Raw genomic sequence first — 22,363 nt, forward strand, 5'->3', positions numbered from 1 at the left:
ACAACATATAGATTTTTTTTTTTTAAATAAATTGCTGTTAGGAAATGTAAGGACAATAATTGAATTTAAACAAAAAAAGAAAGAAGTTACTTTCAAACGATACGAATGCGGTATATCTCCCAAATTTATAGTTTCGTGGAAGACAAAACGCACGACGCCGTTTGGGGAATTACAGGCCCATTAGTTGCTTTTCCTTCCAAATAAGTGAATAACCTTAACCACAAAGCAAGCAAGATGTAACAAATCAGAAATCGCCATCGCCAACAAGGGCCACGTGTCAACAACTTAGCTTCTCGTCAACAAAATGGCAAAAATCCACATTTCATACACTTGGATAAGCCTAGGCTACTTCTTGGCCCTCACTTTCTCTCACTTTCCGAGCAAGAAAAAAAAAAAAAAAAAAAAAATCAAAGAAAAAGAAAACAGAATCAAATGCAAAAATCTCCACTTCTCTCTCTACATTAACATACACATTTATACAATTAGAATGGCTTCTGTTACTTCAGTGGCGTTTACAGCAATCGGTCAATCGTCCTGTGAGAGGAAGGTCAATGTTCCGTCGATACGCTATTTAGCTTCGAATTTCGAAGGTTTTCGTTTCCGTACGAGTGTATTATGTCACTCTACCGGTGTTAGAGCTTCAAATTCAGCTTCTCATATGGTTATTCAATGCATGTCTGCTGCTACTGGTGAGTGACTGAGTTTTTATCTATTTATTTTTGTTAAAGTTAATATTGATTTCAAATTTTATGTCTATCACAAGTGAATGAATACGAAAATTATTATCATAATTCTTTGTTATCTATAGCTAAATAGGTGGGGGAAAAAAAACAAAACTTGATTATAATTTCTTTTTTATTTGCAATGCTCGCTTAGTGCTACAAAAATTTCATTTATTCATTTGTTTTGATATGACCTGTTTGTTTCTGTCGAAATTAATTAAGGATGTCGAAATTAATAAAGGAAATAAAATTGAGAAAACTTGACCTGTTCGTTTCTGTCGAAATTAATTAAGGATGTCGAAATTAATTAAGGAAATAAAATTGAGAAAACTTCTTATGTAAAATTGTGCAATCGTAATGCGTTGTGTTGTTGAGGAGTGCCAAATCAACTCGGATTTTATCAAATTTTTTGAATCTCCTTGGCTTGATTCGAGACTAGTTTGCTTATTGAGCTTAAATATACTTGTAAAGTTCAGCTGGATAGCCTGATAAACAATCAGTTTATATATTACATGTAGTTTGTGCGTGTATGTATGAATATATTGCATGCAAATGCAATACTAATTTGCGCCAATTTTAGGCTCCTACTCAATCTTGAGCTTGAAATTGTTTATTGATTTATTCGTTATGGCCAAGTTCATTAAGCCGAGAGTTCTGGTTAACTCAGCTCATTTGCACCTATATTGGTCGTTGGAGTGGGATTTAAAATTTTGAATTTTCTTGGACTATTTTGATTGGCATACATGGTGTCATTTTGGTTTGCATATGTGGTACTTTCAAAAAATTGCATAATGTTTCATCCAAACCAAGTCACCTGCATTGAAGCAAATGATTACTGATTGTGGTACTGTATACTCAAGTTTGCCCAGGTTTTTGTACTCTTAAATCTTAATCCATTCTCCTTCAGTTACACTTGGCATTTAGAAGTGCAAAATTTTCTATCTTTGATCTTATTATTTTTGTTTTAAATCATTTCTTTGTCATGATTTGTTAATTTACATAACCTTCAGATCTGCCAACTGTGTCTGAGACAAAGTTGAATTTTCTAAAGGCATATAAGAAACCAATACCCAGCATCTACAACGCAGTTCTACAGGAACTGATTGTCCAACAACATTTGATGAGGTACAAAAGGACATACCGTTATGATGCTGTGTTTGCCCTTGGTTTTGTTACTGTTTATGATCGACTCATGGAAGGATACCCAAGTGATGAGGATCGAGAAATCATCTTCCAGGCATATATAAAGGCGCTGAATGAGGACCCAGAGCAATACAGGTCTGTCTACCAAGTTTCCTGTTGTTATGTTGGGATCTCTTTTTCTTCATATTTTTAATAAAGACTATAATGTCATCTGTTTAGAAAATGAAAATGAGAAATGATTGAATTCTTAAAAATAAATGACATATAAAGTATGTAGAACAGATAAAAAAAGTTCCAGCTAAAGGAAAAAGGTTGAGCAAAGTGTGGCTTGCTCTGAGAACCCGAATTAAATCCTTAAAAATTTGGAGATATGCGGAATAAAATTGTGACTATGTGAATATGCTCTGTCGCACCATTATTACTCTTCAGAAGATACAATACAGAAAATTTCAATCTATGTGTGGCTAAATTAGAAGTGCTTAATGTCCTTAAGGATGTCTGTGCCACATCAAATTGATTGCTTACAAGGATGGATGAAAAAAAGGAGTTCTATCTGGATTAAATAATTTTGTATGTTATGCCCTATAGAACTGATGCACAAAAATTGGAGGAATGGGCCCGGGCTCAGAATGCCAGTTCATTAATTGAGTTCTCCTCCAGAGAAGGAGAAGTAGAGGGTATATTAAAGGACATTGCAGAAAGGGCAAGTAATGGGAGTTTCAGCTATAGCCGTTTCTTTGCCATTGGTATGTTTCGCCTTCTTGAGCTGGCAAATGCAACTGAACCCACAGTACTGGAAAAGGTTTGATCTTCAATCCCTTCTTAAAATCATTGCAACCCCTGTATTGCCTGGTGAAGATTCATCTATTTCCTCACCATTAATACTTGCATGATCTTGCTTGATGTTATTTTAAACCTGCACTAATTGAAGAAGATCATTTCTTTCATTTTATATAAATAGCTATTGTAGTTTGGTCCTACCATCCTAAGCCGTATCACATGATGTCTGATAACATTATATTAAAGATACTCAAATATTTGCTTTGATGTACCTGATATAATGGACATGAATTTTATTTATGAAGAGTATGATCTTTGGCATACACATAAGAGTTTTGACAATAAAATTAAACCTACTGTACTGTTCCTTAAATCTGTATATTTTTTGGGTCTAAAATTTCCTCTAGTGCCTAGTGCCCAAGTAAAAGACATATTTAACCCTTGAATTTAGATTAGAACTTGAGGTTTTCTCTGCATATACTTCTTGAGCTAGTGATGTAACTTGCTCCCATGCTTCTGGAGAGATTAGATACCCTGGAAGTATCATGGGAGTGTGCAGAGCTGTACATTCCCAAATCCCAAGTAACGTAAACCTGACAGCTAAGACATATTAAAACTCCTAGAGGCTTGAATGTTTTGGAAATAATTTGTGATGATTGATCAAATTATCATACTTTCATCCTGCTAGGTCAATTCTTGCCTTCCATGAGTGAGTTCAATGGTGGCTTGCCATGTGTTAGGATAGGTTCAGATAGATATAAGCACCATAATAATTTACTGAAAAGTACACAGAATAATTCAGTTTTGTTTGGAAGATTGACCTTCAAATGGATTTTGATTTGGCAGTTATATCTAAGATTCTAACCCATAGCCCGCAATCATACATGCCAGTTTGAGCATGGGTGTACTTTTTTCTTTGGGTCTTTTCTTTTGGACAGATGGGGGGGATTGGATGTGCATATGGTTTTATATACCATTTCCTGGTTGAAATTGACATTTTTGACATGGCATGATGCTAAGTTACAATTAACTTCTCACATATAAACATCATATCTCCACTGAAGTATGTATCATTTTACTGAAGCAACTGAGCTTCTGAAAGAAGCTCTCTCTACATACATGCTTTCAATTTTTTATTCTTGTATTAATTTTTGTGTCTTGATAACTTATACAGAAGGAAATTCAAACTTCGAATGAATTTCCTTACAAAAATATAGAAAATGGAAGTTTCTGACAGATGGTTGCTATGCATCAGCTTTGCACAGCTTTAAACATTAACAAAAGAAGTGTAGATCGGGACCTTGATGTGTATCGCAATTTGCTATCCAAGCTGCTTCAAGCAAAAGAATTGCTGAAGGAGTATGTAGAGAGGTAAAATAACAATTCTCAACTCATACTTCGGATTGTCTTCTTCTCTAATGTGGCATGATCTCTTATTTTATTTGACTGGTGTACACCATCGTATATATTAATGGGACACTAGTACATCAGTGAGGACTGAAGCTTTCAAAACTTGAAAATCTTAAAAATGAAGAGATTTAACATTAACATACATAAACTCCTGCAAGGATTGCAGTAGCAAACCATAGACCAGAGGAAGAAGCTTCATGAACAGCTCACTGATTAGAGGTTTAATCCTATTCCTATGCAACCTTGGTCTTGGACTTGGTTCAAATTCCCTTTTTTACCAGAAAGATTAGGGGTTGAAAATGCACATTTCATCAAACTATACATCAGTTTAACCTCTGGACCTCTGTAGAGTACAAACCTGACAGTATTTGGAACTTTCCGTGTCATCCCTGTAATTTATTTCTCATAAACTTTGTAGCATCCATCTGCTTTCTGTTTGCTCCACAAACTGCTTTTAAAATTGTTTGGGGCTTTCAGGGAGAAAAAGAAGAGAGATGAAAGGGCAGAATCACAGAAGGCAAACGAGGCCATAACAAAATGTGTTGGAGAATACCAATATGTACGCCAGTAATTCAACACGTGTAGCACTCCCACAGTGCTAAATAATCTGTTGTGAAGCTTCAGTACCGTTTTTGTTTCGCTTCGAGGTAGAGTGGGAGCCTCAATGGTCTGGGCACCGTGTTTTAGCTTGTGGGCTTTCTTGTTTTAGTTTACTGTTTACTGTTTTTAATATGGTGATTAAGATACATCCTGTCTCGCCATGCTTATATGGAAACTTGCTTTGCTTTCGCCAAATGTAATTTTCTGTTCATAAATTCTCTAAAGATGCATACAAATCAGCATTACCATTTTTTGAGTTGAGGGCTTTGCATCTTTTTAGTTTTTAGTGCACACCCTTTTATTTTTTTGAAATATGATGATTGAGACCATGTTTAGAAGAATAAGTTTAAATATTTTTAACTCCTCACCGTCTCCAACTGTATAACCATCAGGATCATATCATTCTTTTCGGATATAAAAACCCTACCGTCTATACTGTAAAAGAAAAGAAGAAATTGAAACATCCTCCCATCTTCCTGTAATAAATCAGTTTATGACTATTAAGCTCACATCATTTATATTCAAATAATAGAGTCATCAATAACAATTGAGAAAACCAAATAAAAATCATTATTGGATCTCCTAGTTAAGAAGTTGAAATAATAATATAAAGTAAATGATATATTAACTTAGATGAGAAATATCAACCTCATCTGGGATCTTGAATGTTTCTGCTGCACCGAACTTCCTCCTCTCTTCCCCTTCTTTGACAGAGTCGTCTTCGTCACTAAAACTTCCATCACTGTCATTATGGCTAACTGATGGGTGATCATGCACACTTCTAGAACGACAGTCGTGGGTAGCAAGCATGTTCACTTGGCCAAGATGAGAGATTTCAATCACAACAGTATCATCATCTACTGGCAGTGGTTGCTTCCAGGGTTCTCCATCAATCCTCATGAATGTATGATCAGCTCCACCTTTGTGAAACTCAAAGCGAATTCGATGTGCCTATCTCCAAAGAAAATCAAAGATAGAAAATGAGGTACTACATATATAAAGACATTCACATTAACCCTTACTGAATCACCAAGGTCATCATTGAGTTCAAGAAGCAAGGACACTAACTAATAAAAAATCAGAAATCAGGTGACTTTTAGTGATGCGATTCACATACATGATTCTTTCATGTAAGAAAGAGTCCTGGGACCCCTCTGTGCATATTAGACAGGGATTTTCACCTGTGCAAGACGGGTTCCATGTCCATTTGGAGCAAGTAGAACAAGCCCATGCCAGGCATCTCTAAAACCAACCACTTCTAATAAGCCGTCATCAACATATGGTGGAGTCAAGTCTCTCTGCAAAGTCAAATAAAAAAGGTGTTTCAAAAGGTCTGAATCAGCAAAAATAAAAGATTTACTTACTTCAGCACAGATATACTAGCAACATATTTGGAACTAACATCACGTGTCTTATTGCTGTTTGGCGTTCCCCAAGGATTCAGTCCACCAGAAAAACTGGGCAAGTTAAGACATACAATTGACCTGATGCTGTTTACAGAAGAAGTGAAAGTCAATTCAGTATAATTTGATTCTTTTTTTCTATTCTAAGTGGTATATATAAACCATAAAAAACAATAGCAGTTTGTTAACGAAACTAACTTAAATGCATACTCTCAAAATTACAGCAATGAAAGAAGAACTAAAGTGGAAAATAGGAAGAAAACTGTAGTTAATAAAATATTCAATGAAAAAAAAAAAAAAAGCGGAAAAAATCACAAAATCCAATGCCATAATTGTTTACGTAAAACATTGCAACTAACAGATGCTGAAGAGTACTGTGCAATTTGAAAGAACAAATGCATGCCAATATGAGAGGTATTATGAAAAAGTCCCTTTCATGATTGAATGGTATGCATATTGCCACATGAATAAAGATACCTTGTTAGAAGCTCTTGTTCTTAATGCTAAAGCTCAAATTAAGGGAGAAATTATTGTTTGCAAGTAAATTTTAGACATTTATACATCATTTTCCTTTCACGACTGGATATATTATGCAAAGGTTTCCCAACCATAATTCAATCAGGAGAAATGTGGGAAAAATCACAACTTAAAGGGCACATGTAAGAATCATCAGTTTAAATTTCACATATAATAGTTTTATTGAGAGAACACCATTCAGTGTGATTATATAAACTTAGTTGCATCAAATTGAAAGAAATCTATCCTTTTAAGGAACCAAGAAAATAGTTTAAGACTGACTGTAATACAAATATTACCTGTTAGGTATCTCAAGATCATGCCATTGCCCTTGCCCTTGCCCTTGCCCATTTTTTTTCATAATCTTCACCTTGGCAAGCTGAGCTATGTTTCTGTGACAAAGATCACATTATGTCACAATTTAACAAGAAAATCAGCAAGACCTCTATCATTAAATCCAGCCAAGACAATACATTATAGCATTGAAATGCATTCCTCTAGATCCAATCTATTTTTTTTTTTTTTTTTTTTTTTTGGGTGAACCCGGTAATTACCTCTCCCATGACTCGAACATAAAACCCCTAGGTATAGCTAACCTAGTGGCTAAAGGGCTTATCATTCAGCCACAAGGAGAGGTCCCATCTATTTCAATGCAACAGATTAATATTCAAGCTTTGGACTATAGGTGGTTGAATTACATGAATCAGGACAATGAATGATATACTAGCATAAAATGTAATGCATAGACCTCAATCTGATTCTTCTGGATACGACAAGTTATTGATTAATTTTCTCTTTTCTCTATACTCCACACACTGCTATTCATTATTGAGAAGTTCATTACAGAAAAGCATTCTAACATAAGCATAAATAATTGAATTACTTCTAAAGCCAACAAAATGTATAATCAGTGAGGTAGAAAAACCTATATGTGATCAAATAGAATTACAGTTAAACGAAAGGAAATTGATTACATTCATTAATAATAAAGAGTGAAGTGATATCACACGATGTAATAATAAGTCTTACATGAAAGATTACTATTATTGCAAGAGCTTTTTTATAATACTTTCGTAGCATTTTATCCATTCATGGAACAATTAAAATAAACCTAGGAAAGCTAACCATACCATGGATGTCAATGACATCACCAAAAAAATCTAAAATTAACTACTCTGTCATTGATAAAGCCAACAATAGCAAATGTGCAAACTCTAATGCATAACAAAAAAATATGGAAACCTCTAAAATTCTAAAAGCAAGCAAATATGGAATTACTAACATTGACAAAGCCCACAATGTANCAGCAAGGCACCTCACATTCCCGATTTTCCCTTATTCCCTTTGTATTGGTAAACATGTTTAATGGGAGGTCTATCAATACCACCCCACCCCACCCAACCCCAAACCCCCCAATGAAGAGCCACCTTGTCCTCAAGGTGGAATTGAGGAAATTGCAGTTTAATTACGTCATAAGCCTCCCACGATGCTTCAAACAGAGCCAAATCTTTCCACCTTATAAGGACTTCCCGAGAGCCATTAAGTAGAGTGCGAACAGACAACACCTCTTCTGGTTGAACAAGGAGTTCCATATCTTCGGAGAGGCAGGATGGCAGGGGCTGGATGGGTACTGCTGTGTGCAGGCTGCATTTCAGTTGAGATATGTGAAAAACTGGATGAATTTTGGCCGTAGGAGGCAGCTCCAATCTGTAGGCAACTTGTCCAATTTTTTCTAGTATAGGGAAAGGGCCGTAAAACCTGGGGCTAAGTTTTTCATTTAGTTTCTTGGCCAAGGATTTGAAACGGTATGGTTGGAGCTTCAAATACACCTGGTCTCCTGGTTGAAAACTAACATCCCTACGGTGCAGGTCAGTTGTACCCTTCATCTGTGCTTGGGCTACCGACAGGTTATGCTTCAGTTCATCCAAAATTGAATTTCGGGTGGCCATTTTCTGGTTGACTTCTTCCACAGCGGAAGGGTAATCTATAAATCTGAGAAGAGTTGGGGGATCTCTCCCGTATAAGGCTTTGAATGGAGTCATTTTAATGGAGCTGTGGAATGTGGTATTATACCAAAATTCTGCCCAGGATAACCATTTATGCCACTGTCGTGGCTGTGAACTACAGAAACAGCGCAAATAAGTTCCCAAACAGCGGTTTACGACCTCCGTCTGACCATCGGTTTGAGGATGGTATGCAAAACTAAACTTTAGTGAAGTACCAGCTGCTTTGAACAGTTCCTGCCAGAATTGGTTGATAAAGATTCTATCTCGGTCCGAAACTATGGACTTGGGAAATCCGTGGAGCTTCACAATCTCAGAAACAAAAATGGCAGCAACATCCTTAGCGCTGTAGGGATGGCACAGTGAGAGAAAATGTCCATATTTAGTGAATCGGTCTACCACCACCATGATGGTATCCTATTCTGTTGCCTTCGGTAACCCTCCGATGAAGTCCATGCTGATATCTTCAAAAACCTGGGATGGTACTGGTAAGGGTTGAAGAAGACCTGCTGGTTTGAGAGCAACATATTTGTTTGCTTGGCAAATGGAACACCTCTGTACAAACTCCTGCACATCCTTCTTAATACCATCCCAAAACACCACATTTATCAACCTCTTATAAGTTCTGAAAAAGCCTGAATGCCCCCCCCCCCCCCCCCCCCCCCCCCCCCCCCCCCCCCCCCCCCCCCCCCCCCCCCGGGGACTGCTGTGAAATTCTTCTAGAAGCTTAAGAATGAACTTCGAATTTTTGGGTAAGACCAACCTGTTTTTGTAGGTGAGGCAACCACGGCGAAAACCATAATGAGGACGGCTGGAAGGGTCAAAAAGAAGGTCTTGGATGAGTGCTTGGAGCTTCGGATCTTGCTGTGCTTCAGCTGCTAACTCATCCAAATCTGAAAACTTTACTACTGAAATGGCCTCTAACTCAGCTGCTAATTCAGCCCCCTCTCCCCGTCTAGACAAAGCATCAGCCACCTGGTTTGAGCTTCCCGGTTGGTAATGGATTTCGAAGGAAAATCCTAAGAGCTTGGAAATCCACTTTTGCTGTTCGGGTGTCTTAACACGCTGATCTGTCAGAAACAGTAGGCTGCGCTGATCCGATTTAATGATAAATTTGCGCCCACTAAGGTAATGGCTCCACTTGTGGACAGCAAATACGATCGCCATCAACCCCCTCTTGTATGCAGATTTTTGTCGGGACTTTTTGGAAAAAGCTTGGCTGATGAAGGCAATGGGCCGCTGATTTTGGACCAGGACAGCACCAATTCCTTGTCCTGATGCGTCAGTGTGAACCCCAAATGGAAGGGTAAAATCCGGAACTGCCAGCACTGGAACTGAAGTCATTGTCATTTTAAGAGTTTCAAAGGCCCGTTGCGCTTGATCATCCCATGCAAAGGAGTCCTTACGCAGCAACTGTGTCAACGGCTGCACGATTAACCCATAATTCTTCACAAAACGGCAATAGTACCTAGTTAACCCTAAAAACCCCCGTAGGCCTTTGAGTGTACGTGGGACTGGCCAAGTCAGCATTGAATCAATTTTTTGGGGGTCAGCCTCTACCCCGTTTGCTTAAATTAAGTGACCCAAGTACTCCAATCTCCGCTGGCCAAACATAAACTTCTTGTAATTTATTACCAACTCATGCTTGGCTAAAATTTGGAAGGTATGTCACATGTGGATCCGATGAGTCTGCAAATCAGGGCTATAAATCAAGATATCATCAAAAAATACAAGTATGAATTTCCTCAAGACTGGTTTAAATATAGTATTCATTAAGGCTTGAAAGGTGGAGGGGGCATTGATCAATCCGAAGGGCATGACCAAGAACTCGTAATGCCCTTCGTGGGTCCTAAAAGCTGTCTTGGGAACATCCTCTTCTCTAACCCTAATCTGGTGGTAACCTGATTTTAGGTCCAATTTCGTGAAGATTGCTGCCCCTGAAAGTTCATCCAACAGTTCATCAATGGAAGGGATTGGAAATTTGTCAGGGATTGTGATGTTATTCAGTGCCCTGTAGTCCACACAGAATCGCCAACTCCCATCTTTCTTCTTAACCAACAACACAGTACTAGCAAAGGGACTGGTACTGGGCTGTATAATCCCTGCCACAAGCATCTCTCCCACCAATCTTTCGATTTCATTTTTTTGGGTATAGGAATATTTGTATGGGCGAATGTTAGGAGGTTTGGTATGGGCTTCTAAGACTATGGCGTGGTCGGTGGGTCTTTTGGGTGGAAGCTAAATAGGCTGTTCAAACAGATGATTAAATTTGTGTACCACTGCTGCTACTGCCGGATCCATGGTTTCCCCTGTTTCTTCTTCCTTGACACCAATGGAACAAAATTCAACCACATATCCCGCATCCTCCTGCTGTAGGGATTTCAACATTGCCTTTAAGGACACAATTGTCTTGACCAATGACGGATCTCCTTGTAAAACCACCCTCTTCCCCTCACTGATAAAAACCATTGTCAGATTTCTCCAATTCGCACAAACATCACCCAGCGTACTGAGCCAAGAAACTCCTAACACCACATCTGCCCCACCTAACTCAAATGGAAAATAATCCTGGCACAATTCAATCCCCTGTATCCTCAATTTTACTCCTCTACAAATGCCCTCCCCCTCTGACAGTAAACCCATTTCCGACCATAACTCCAAAAGATTTTCCCCTTTCCACTGCTAAACCTAATTTACGCACCAAGTCATGCGAAATGAAATTATGGGAAGCCCCACTATCCACCAGCACAATCACCTCTATATTTCCAATCACCCCTTTCAATTTTAAAGTTTTATCGGTGGTCACCCCTATTATTGAGTGCATAGACAGGGCCAAAGGAATACCTTCGTCGTTGTTCTCTGAGGTAGGTTCGGGCGTGCTGTCGTCGTTTTCAGTCACTTCGTCGTCGGTCACCAGCAAGATCTGGATGGATTTGCTCCGACATCGGTGGTTTGGCCCGAACTTTTCATCACAACGGAAGCAAAGTCCCTTTTCGTGTTTCTGCTGCATTTCGACGTCAGTCATTCTCCGGAAATTGTCCCTGCGAAAGCTCAGCGTCGACGTTTCGCTGAATCGATTTCTGTCGTGAAATCGATTTGGGGAAAATGGTTGACCTAACTCGTTATTACGCGACGGGTTGGTCCAAGTGGTGCGACTGGGTTCTGGGCTTGGTGTGACCCGGGTGTATAAATCTGACTTAATTCCTTGGGCCTTCGCAAATCTGGGCCTGTTCTTTTCAAGGACCCAATTTCTTTCCTCCACCCTGTGAGCCTGGTCCATCAAAGCCAAAAAGCGAAGTGGGCTGAGTCAGACGAATTTCAGCTCTGACTTCTTCCTTCAGCCCGTTTGTGAACACCCCCATCAATATATCTTCTCCTACCTCACGCAAGGGAGCTGCGTGAGCTTCAAAATTTTCCCTATACTCCGTCACTGTTCCAGTTTGCTTAAGAGCTACCAAGGCCTCGTAAACTGATCTCTTATATGACGGTCTGAATCTCTCCACCACTGCCGTCTTAAACTCGGTCCAAGATCTAATGGGTTGCTCTGGACTCCACCCACTGATACCAGTTCAGGGCACGACCTTCCATACATACTGCGGCTGCTGCCACCTTTTCATCCTCCTCATATTGGTTTACCGCAAAATACCGGTCAGCTCTGAATGTCCACCCATACGGATCTTCCCCATTGAATATGGGTAATTCCAATTTTTTTTACCTTTGAGTTCTCTCCCTCCTTATTCTTATCACTTCCCCTACTGTTAGTACTGTTTGAAGAATCAGAGTTAGATGCCTTCCCTTTATCGTGATTCGATTTGCATCCCTCTCTTCCTTCAATCTCATCCACTCGCGCAGCTCTAATAAGTATCCCTTAATGCTCCCTAGTTCTTCCTTTACAGTTCCCATTTCTTTCTCTACGTTTCCCATTCCCTTTTCCAAACCTTCAACTCTATTCTCCATCTTCGATTTAACTATTACTCGAACGAAGCTCTGATACCACTTGATAAGACCCCCCTGCACTAACAACAGACAATAGCACAAACAAAAGCACAAACAACCCAAGTTGACAGATTATAATCACTCAATCGAGCCTCAACCATATGTATATTACTGGAAATGAAAGAAAAAAACAACCAACAGATAGATCCCAGCAATTCGAGGAGCTGGGGACCTCCCACAATGACACTATTTTTCTATCCCCTTCACCAACTCTGACCCCTGTATTTATACTAACTTCCAGACTACCCATTTCTATGCTAACAACTTGATTCCCCACTCATACCAATAACAACTTGATTCCTCCTCACACGTGACTGTAACCAATTCCCCTAACAACCCTCAGCAAGGCACCTCACATTCCCGATTTTCCCTTATTCCCTTTGTATTGGTAAACATGTTTAATGGGAGGTCTATCAATACCACCCTTGATTCCTCCTCACACGTGAATGTAACCAATTCCCCTAACAACCCACAGCAAGGCACCTCACATTCCCGATTTTCCCTTATTCCCTTTGTATTGGTAAACATGTTTAATGGGAGGTATATCACAGTCTTACATGAAAGATTACTATTATTGCAAGAGCTTTTTGATAATACTTTCGTAGCATTTTATCCATTCATGGAACAATTAAAATAAACCTAGGAAAGTTAACCATACCATGGATGTCAATGACATCACCAAAAAAATCTAAAATTAACTACTCTGTCATTGATAAAGCCAACAATAGCAAATGTGCAAACTCTAATGCATAACAAAAAAAAATGGAAACCTCTAAAATTCTAAAAGCAAGCAAATATGGAATTACTAACATTGACAAAGCCCACAATGTAGCAGAACCTCATCTCTGAAAGCCAAAAAAACACAGACAAGAAAAAGAAAGAAAAACAAAAAAATGTCTTCTGTAGAAGGGAATTACTGTACACTCACCGAGATGAAGGATGGAAAAGAGAAGCACAAAACCATCCTTGGGTGCAGCCAAGCTTTGCATAAGTACTCTGATTTAAGATAAGGGAAATCAGATAAATGACATGTAGTAACATGCCAATCAAGCAAATTAACATTTTACAATTTTTAGGTTAAGATGCAGTACTGTACACCTCATAATGAAATATTTTTATCCATTTAAAACATAAAATCATTCACAGAAATCCATTTTCCTGCAGAACTTTTATGATCTTCAATCTATGAAGATCAAAGGTTTATGGACATAAATAGTGCCATCTTCCATTAAAAAACCAAAAGGTGGCTAGATATAGCACAAAAATTAATTAATCAAATTCTCAAATCACTGTATCAATAAATTAACACAAAGGGGTGCTAAAAATTCCAATTCACCATCAAAATATCAAGGGTTTGAATAAACTCCAATTTAAGTTTAGCATGCATACTCCAGTTCCAAAGGAAAATTAAGGGATGTGAAAAATCCATCACTAAATTGACTTTGAACATCTTGACTAGTTCCTGTATTCACATTGTATGTTTAGAGTAAGTACTTTAATGATAAAAAATGGCAAGTGCACAAGATTATCCCGGCAGTTCAGATGCATGAACCTCAACCCAAAAGAATTAGCAAGGAAAATTAATCATTCATATCTATGAAATGCTACTAGGTTACCACATTCACAATTTAGAAGAAAAAAAATGATTATTAAGATTTAAGACCAAATACATCTTATTGGATAGATATTCTTCTTCTGCCATTCAGTAATACTAGGCAAGCAGCCACATCATCAATCTCAACTGCACATCCGCTTCACAGGTGTTGTCATATATATGTGGACAATCCTTTCAAAATTTATTAACCCTCTATTCGGTACCATTAGTACCCTTCATTCATCTACTAAATCTTACATCTATAAAATAAATAGTTGTCAGGATAACAACTCCATGAGCCAGCATCTAAGACTAACGCTTGACATTATACTCTCAAAGCTTAATTAGAAAAAATCTGATTTAAATATTACCCAATTCAATCTTAAAAACTGCACTACAAATTCCATGCTAAAATAAACTGAGCAAAAATAGAAAAAACAGGACGATCACTCTACTACATGTTCAGGCATCATCCAAAGAAGAAAGTAGCAGAAGCTGTGTGATAATACCTGATTAACCAATTGGTTTTTAAATTTTTCAGGATGCAACTTTCGTTCAGAATGAAATGCATATGATACTTGAGCATCCATCCCTGCCACAACAGCAATATAAGCAAGTGGTTGACATCTAGGAACTTTTTTTATATGAGAACAAAAGGCCATAGATTTAAAGCACAACATCTCTCAAGAAAAAAAATTTGTCAGATCAGAAATTTATCTGTTTCAACTCCCCAGTTTACGTAGTATGACACTAGATCAGCAATAATGGAGAAACTATGCATTAGAAGAGCTTACCCATACTGAAGTAATTCCAGAACCCCCCACGAAATGTATGGTACCCTTCCTGAGGCATAGTCAACATATGTTTAAAAGAATGCAAATGCTGTACATGCTTGAGAAACAACTAATAATTGAGAAACTCGGAACATTAAAGGACTTAAAAGTAGGCAGCATAGCCTATCTAACCTCATTCAACTCATCTGTCGCTGAGACGCGATGAAAAGCATGTAAAGAATGTGGTAGCTCAAGAGGTGCAATAGGATCACAATTAGAACCTTCTTTAGGAGTCTTCATCCTCATGAGAATATGCCAGCTAAAATATAAAAATCCAGTATCACTAACTAAATTGAACTAAAAACAAGAAAACAGAAAGTATTAATAAAAAATTAGATGAAGTGCTCCTGTAATATCATTTACATTTGATCAAAACAAAGTACTATTTAACCCAAAAAATACCATATGACATAATACTTTAGTAACATATTGTATACAATGAAGATAACAAAGAATAAAGCTTCAAGAAATGATATAAGAATTAATCCATGTCATATAAGCAGCAGATATATGCAATTATATTAATTTCTTTAAAAAAATATATATATATAAACACAGAGATCATGTCAACATCCTCACTTGTCTATTTTCATTTCCTTTGCTTGCATTACTTGTTTCAAAAATTGTATAACAGAGTGACGATCAGTCCCAGGATTCTTCTTTCCCTGTACATTAGCTAATTGCATGTTAGAAATACCCTGCTTCAAACAGTGCACTGGTCAGATGACCATGGCCATTTATGGAAATTATTATTCAAATCATAATTATCCATAACTCATACTTAAAGTAGATACTCGTTACAATCTCAATCAAAAACAGAAAGAAAATCTTGGAGCATACACCCAAATTTAGATGATATAAGCTTAATAAACAAACTGATGTTGCTATTTCAAAATTAAGAAATAGAATATAATTGGTCTGGAAATGAATTAAATTTAGCTACTGATTACTGTGAACTGTATGGAAAATGTTTGATTAGCAAGCAAGCTCTTACACAACCAAATGCGAAGGGAAGATTATTTCCTGTTCCAAGAGGCACTGTAGCAACTGGTGGTGAATGAGATAATTTGAGATCACAAACAACTCCTAGAAGCCAGCCAGCTGTCCCATCACCACCAGCAACCTGAAAAAAAAAAATAACATTTAAGATACTTTTAACAGAATAATTTACATATACACACAAGAAAGTAATGAATAAAAAAAAAAAAAACTTGGTAGAATAATCAATTATCAGTCCTTAACTCACAATTATTCTTAATCTCTCCTGAATCTGTACAGCATATTGATCTCCATTAGCTTTGAGCTTCTCTAAATTAAGATAGATTTTCCGTAGAGCTTTATCGGGCGCCTCTTCTCCAACATCAAAAACCTGAAAATGATCCAAATAGAAACTTAATCGCAGCTACAGAACTTCAGTCACACAAAGTAACGAACATCAAGTAGCACTTCACTTTTAGACTTACCTGATTCTTATTAAGAAGATCACGATAAGTTACAAGAAGATCTCCACCGAGCTGTCCACCGCTTCTGGAGTTTATATACACCAGCACCGGACACTTGGGCACATCAGGAACTTCAATGGTCTGTAATTCAGGTACTAATATGTACGTAGGTATAATGAATTCCTTCAAGAAGCTTGCCTCAGAATGAGGATCCTCCATAATCGAGCTTAACTGCGTTTTTAAACAGCGCATTTCGTCGTCAAATTTGAGATCAGAATACAAAAAAAAAAAAAAAAAAAAATAGAGACAGTAATGAATTACCGGAAATTTAAATTTTCTCGGGAAAGTGAAAAGGCGGAGAGATCTGATTGGTGTTCGTTAATATAATATACCGAGTTAGTTATTTTGGATCTTGATTCTAGGAAACAATTCTTTAAAAGAAGCGTTTAAGAAGGAGATATCAAAGGAGGAGTTGACCGACTGGTTCATGAATGAATATGTTAATTAATGTGTAATTTATTTTACTTATTTAAAAGACAATGAGAACGTGATAGTTGTGACTCTGAAAATGAGTTGTGTGGAAATAGCATGGGGTATCTTCATCCATTTATTTGTTGTGACTTGTGAGTTGGACAGTGGAAACTGGTATATTCATTGTGGGTGTTAAAGTTAATTATGAAGAGGAGAAAGGCTTTCCTCCATGGAATGTCAGATTCCACTTGGCAACACGCCGTGGCCCCACTCCAATATGTGGACATTGATTTCGACTTGACTGGTTTTTACAAAGCGATAAGTCACGCCGTTTGGGCCCTCAGACCATGGATCCCTTCTATTTCTAAGTTCGCCCACTCTGCTTTCAAGGGCTTATCAACAAAATACCTTCTTACGTAAGAGACTTAACTGTATGATATTGTATATAGTATAGTACTGCGTGATAGCTCAGTAGAATAGTTTTAAATTGAGGAAAGTACAGAAACTCTTGTCAGAAATTAGTGGTTGTATTTGAAAATACTTTTGGTATACGATATTCCATACTTCTACGCAAAGCAGCTTGTTCTGATGTACCTCAACTTTACCGTGTATTATAAATTTAGCAAAAGTTTTACATCGAACTCATAATTTAAAGGGGCAGTTTATGGTCCATCTATTACCTCAGTGAAGGTTCAATTCTGCCTCAGAGAAAGCTTCAACAATTGAACTAAACTAGACCATGAAAAGAAATTTAATTCTACTTCACCGTAAAAAAGTTCAAGTGTTCAATCAAGCCTTAAACCTGACTAAATAATAAAAAATGCAATGGGATGCGCATAAACATTAAAACATATCAAGGCCAAAGTCCAAACCCAGAAAGATATAATCAATCTAAAGTTTGTTGCATTATCAGTTGGAAAGTGCAGTGTTGTGCCTAAAAAATCGCACAGATGTCAGCACCAACCAAAAAGCTTTGTGCCATCCAGGAACTGTCATGTCACCCCAAGACAAAAAAGATACGGTTGTCACTAACCCAACAGATTCAAGTTTTACCTATGAGTGGACGAGGATCGTATACATATCCCAACTTTATCAAAATAATAAAAAAAAAGATAAGGAGTGGGTCTCCACGCTCATGACAACTTGCAAAGTCATTATATTGGCCTAAAAAGTGTATGAATGAGAGCTCTCTTCACAAAAAAAGGGGTTAGACATATGAGAGCTAGGCATAGATTTGAGTTTCATTATTTCTCTCTGTAAACAAAGTATTTCTTTATTTTTATATGTCTTATGGGCAATATTATATAAATAGTCAGAGAATAATAAAATAACAGTGGATGTAAGAGTTGCTTTAAGCATCCGAACCACTATAAAAACCTTTCTTGTTAGTATATTATTTATGTTTCTGCAACATATATAATCTTAGCACCATATTCAAATCTCATGGATCCATCACGTGTAATTTCTAAGACTCTCTTAACATTTTGCACGTGCGAATCGTTGGTGTCCAAAATCAAGCATCAACATATAGTATTATTGATTGTAGTAATTTCGATAAGTTGAATAAGAAAATAAAGTGCTGAAGTTATTAGCCAAAAAAAAAAAAAAAATTCTATATTTACCTGGATTGATTGAAAGCACATCCATCTTCCTGGTTTCTGCCGAGGTTTTTTCAGAGAACTACTTATCTCTGCTGAAGAAGAAATATTTCCCATGTCGAGTGCCTTGTTCTAGACAAAGGTTGTTAATTTTTGTATACCCAAACCCTTACAGAATCGCGCGTGCAATCGCTCTCATTGTATACAAGTTGGGGCAAACCTCCAGTGCCACCTATATGTAGTTTGCGTTTTGAGCTAACTCAACTGGCATAAAAGTTTTTTGGGCGTGTTTAGCCTTTAGGTCAGGTGAAGGAATAATGAATGGGAAATTTTTGCACTGTATTAATGTTAGGATCATTATTCTCACTTCCCCTGAGGTTTAGGTTTCAATCATTGACACCCTAAAAGTTTTTTTTTTTTTTTTTGAAAACAAAAAAATTATTTCCTCACCTCACATTTCAGAAAAGGTCTAAGACATCCCTTTATTCAATGTATTTGAGTTGTGATTCTGATAATATTTATATTAAATTTAACTAATTTGGACCCATTTCAGGTATTTGTTAAGATCAACAAAAATATTCAGGCTGCAAGATGTCCAATTGCGTGCAAGTTATTCAACAGTTCAGAAAAGATGATACAGATTACATGAGCTTTCATCTTGATGATTCGGAAATTTCATGCATGATTAAGGTTTCGTCCATTTTTTAAAAATAATTAATTTAAATTAAGATTAAAATCTTCAAGAATCAAGAGTGCCAGCAACATAGCAAATCCTTTTTATCCTTTAGAGCCAACTATTGACTAATAACAAACTTCGAGATGATGCCAATCTATTATTTAATAAGAAATCTGGTTAAATACAATAGCTGAAGGAAATAAACATCATTTATTTATCAAACTAATATCTTTCTTGACATCGACAGAATCCATATTTCAATGAAATTGAAATCTTATTTTACGCTATCTATCTGTTACAACTTACATCTAACAGCATCTTATTAGCAGTAAGCTGACAGTACCCTCAAACAAACATTGAAACATTAAGCAGCAAAATCTAATGGATATTGATTTTCTAAGCCCTGCACAAAAATTTCGTTGTACAAGTCCATCTTGTCTCGGCCGAGGACTAAGCCGATCTCAACACCACCTTCCTCATTTCTACATTCACTGAGAGAGAAAGACCCATAAGCGCCGATGTGAGCCAACTCACTCTTTTTTGGTCTGCCCCACCCGAAATCAGTCTCGTACACGCATAATTTTGGCGAGCCAGCTACTGTAACAAGATCTCCACTTTTCACTACTTCCCACAATTTCGACGTCCAATGCTCTGCCCCTATTAATGGCCCTTTCTCCAATCCACTAACCGTTTTTGCAATAGCTTGGGCCGCAATGGCTATCCCATTTTCCCCCGTTAGCTCACTTCGTTTAGCTGACACAAAAAAATATGCCAGGCAGTTTCCAAAATATTTTGCCGGTACCGCAAACCCATACCGCTCCCTGCAGTCGGCTACAGAAATGAAGTGGTAATGCGTGTCTTCATCGAAGTGATCGCTACCAGTTTCACCCTCTTTCAGTTTCTCTTGTATTCTCATCATATTAACCCACATGAAAGCACAAGTTACCACATATGTTGATAAGCGTATCGGCCCCAGTTCCGGGTCGTTTTTATTTCTGCTTTGATTTTTGACCCATTCTTTCAATTTCTCAATTCGGGCACGGCTTAGAACCAAAGTGATGCGAACGTTGTCTTCAGGAACAGTTTCGGTAGGGTTTGAATAATCCCAAATCAGCAAATCCTTCAAGTTAGTAGACGCAAGTTCACCTGGGTCCTTGACCACGTCCTTGTTGTGGTAAGGTAGTGAAAGGGAGGTTAAGGCTTCTCCTCCGGACCTATTAATGGACGCCCAAGATTTGATGAAATGATTGAAACTCCTCCCATCAGCAGCCACGTGGTTAAATGTTATACCGAGGGAAATACCCGAGTTTGGAAATATAGTAATCTGCAGAGCCATAATAGGCGCCACTTGTTCGGTATCCGGTAACACCCTGACCGTTGGCAATTTTGGGACAAGTGACTGAAAAGCTCTGTTATCTCGTGCATGGTTGCCTATAAGATGGTGGAAATCGGCGTCCGATTCAGCGACCGTGACCGAAACAGAGTCGCATTCAGTATAACGAATATATGGCTTGTTGGGTGGTAGAGGGCACGTCAGTGTGGCGGCCAAGGGGAAGAAATGAGGGAGAGTGAGAGAGAGAGAGTGCTTGAGATGGGGAAGGATAGTCTCTATGAAATGAAGAGTAGGGTAAGGAAATTCGTACAAGAAGATACGCTGTATGGGGCCACAAAAAAGCCATAACACATCGAAGAAAGTTAGAGGAACGGTTGTTGTGGATACGGAGCCCGGAGGCAGAGCAACATGGCTGTGTTCAAGAACATTGACTGTGTACCGTTGAGCCATCTTTGGAAACAGAGAAAGAGTTGTCTTCGGAGTCAAAAGACAAATGTTATTGTCTTATTGAAACTTGAGAGTACCTCGTTTATAGATTAAAATAAGGAACTTTAGCATCGTAGTATTCTATTAAATATGTTAAAATTAGCCGGCTAAACCTCGGGCGGTGGTGGTGGTGGGAATATGTTGTATACTCTATTTTATATTAAATTTGTTTTATTTTCCGTGATCCTTATCTAATAGTCTATAACTGCGTCTCAATTTGTTTTGCAAGAGGAACCCCATTGAAAGTTACAACTTTAAAGTAGTTACAAGAAAAAATTATTAAAAACAAGTTGTTTAAGAAAAATCGTCATCTCATAGATCCTCAAATCTTAATTCAGAAAAATTGGCAAATAAAGTAAAAGGAAATGGATCAATTAATATTTCTAATATAAAAATGAAGCATTCAAACTGCATAATTTTTTGGCAGACCAAAGGTTTCAACATCAGAAATTTGTCCTCAACATGATTTTGCTTTAGATTAGATGCCTAATTATTTTTTCAATAATGCTACGGATGCCAAAATTTTACATCAAAATTTTTTATCGAACGACGTGACATCCAATCAGACGTGAACACGTTGAATAAAAAACACATGTCCCGTGAATGGACAACCGTCTATACTTTATGAACAATTGTTCATCACGAATAAACGAGCGTCCACAAAAATATCAATTGACCACGTTCATATTATATGGATGGATATCCATTTATTATAGACGCTCGTCCAAAAAATTTTAAAAATAAAATTATTAACGCCCGTATGGACGGCCGCCCATACCGTCCATATAAAATCCTTCCCATAGAGAATCTTATATAAGTTTCGTTATTCGGAAATGGAGCACTGGGGTTAGTTACAAGTGCTTTTATCTCTGTGCAGTGCTCTTGGTGAGATCTTCAAATTACCGCTGTAGGACTTTAATTTCTTTCTTTTCTCGAATTCAAGTTCTTGTACTGACAGAACAGTTTATAAAAATGGTGAAATTCTTCAGCATCGGGCTACAATAAGTTGTTTATTAACTGTGGATCATCAAATGATTCATCAACAGCCGATGATGGCTTCACTTTATGGCACACTGATAAAGAGTTCATATAAACCGGAAAAAATGTTCTGCTCACTCCCAACAAAATCTTTGATAAGATGAATGCCCTTCGATTCTTCCCTGATGGCCGCAGAAACTGCTACAAGTTGCCATTAGTTTCCCATACTAAGTTTCTATTTCGGGCTGGTTTCTTTTATGGTGACTATGATGGCTTATCTAGGCCTCCAAGTTTCAGTTTGGAGATAGATGGCAATTTATAGGCAACAGTGACAACTTCTATGAACCAAGATCAGCCTGTTTACCATGAACTCATTTAT

The 22,363-nt window shown here is 37.6% G+C and overlaps 3 protein-coding genes across 3 annotated transcripts; 1 reads left to right on the top strand and 2 right to left on the bottom strand.

Moving 5' to 3' along the window:
• The first annotated feature begins 342 nt into the window (after positions 1 to 342).
• Positions 343 to 4,870, top strand: LOC116107105 (protein THYLAKOID FORMATION1, chloroplastic). Its single transcript, XM_031393403.1, has 5 exons — positions 343 to 689; positions 1,733 to 2,000; positions 2,454 to 2,667; positions 3,901 to 4,016; positions 4,533 to 4,870. Exons 1-5 carry the CDS (start codon positions 488 to 490, stop codon positions 4,624 to 4,626), a joined length of 894 nt encoding a protein of 297 aa, XP_031249263.1. The 5' UTR covers positions 343 to 487; the 3' UTR covers positions 4,627 to 4,870.
• Positions 4,871 to 4,996: 126 nt separating this feature from the next.
• On the bottom strand, positions 4,997 to 16,990 carry LOC116107104 (diacylglycerol kinase 5). Its single transcript, XM_031393402.1, has 14 exons — positions 16,764 to 16,990; positions 16,464 to 16,673; positions 16,247 to 16,369; positions 15,995 to 16,123; positions 15,580 to 15,665; positions 15,133 to 15,259; positions 14,962 to 15,010; positions 14,677 to 14,759; positions 13,502 to 13,569; positions 6,874 to 6,966; positions 6,058 to 6,145; positions 5,837 to 5,953; positions 5,304 to 5,606; positions 4,997 to 5,131 (listed from the first exon to the last, which is right to left on the bottom strand). The coding sequence occupies exons 2-14, from the start codon at positions 16,659 to 16,661 to the stop codon at positions 5,012 to 5,014; spliced, it is 1,584 nt and encodes a 527-aa protein (XP_031249262.1). The 5' UTR covers positions 16,662 to 16,673; positions 16,764 to 16,990; the 3' UTR covers positions 4,997 to 5,011.
• A 2,561-nt stretch (positions 16,991 to 19,551) lies between these two features.
• On the bottom strand, positions 19,552 to 21,008 carry LOC116107146 (coumaroyl-CoA:anthocyanidin 3-O-glucoside-6''-O-coumaroyltransferase 1-like). The gene has a single exon (XM_031393455.1). It carries the CDS (start codon positions 20,968 to 20,970, stop codon positions 19,552 to 19,554), a length of 1,419 nt encoding a protein of 472 aa, XP_031249315.1. The 5' UTR covers positions 20,971 to 21,008.
• Positions 21,009 to 22,363: the final 1,355 nt, after the last annotated feature.

Source organism: Pistacia vera, unplaced genomic scaffold (genome assembly GCF_008641045.1).
Source record: "Pistacia vera cultivar Batoury unplaced genomic scaffold, PisVer_v2 Contig528, whole genome shotgun sequence".
Lineage (NCBI taxonomy): Eukaryota > Viridiplantae > Streptophyta > Magnoliopsida > Sapindales > Anacardiaceae > Pistacia > Pistacia vera.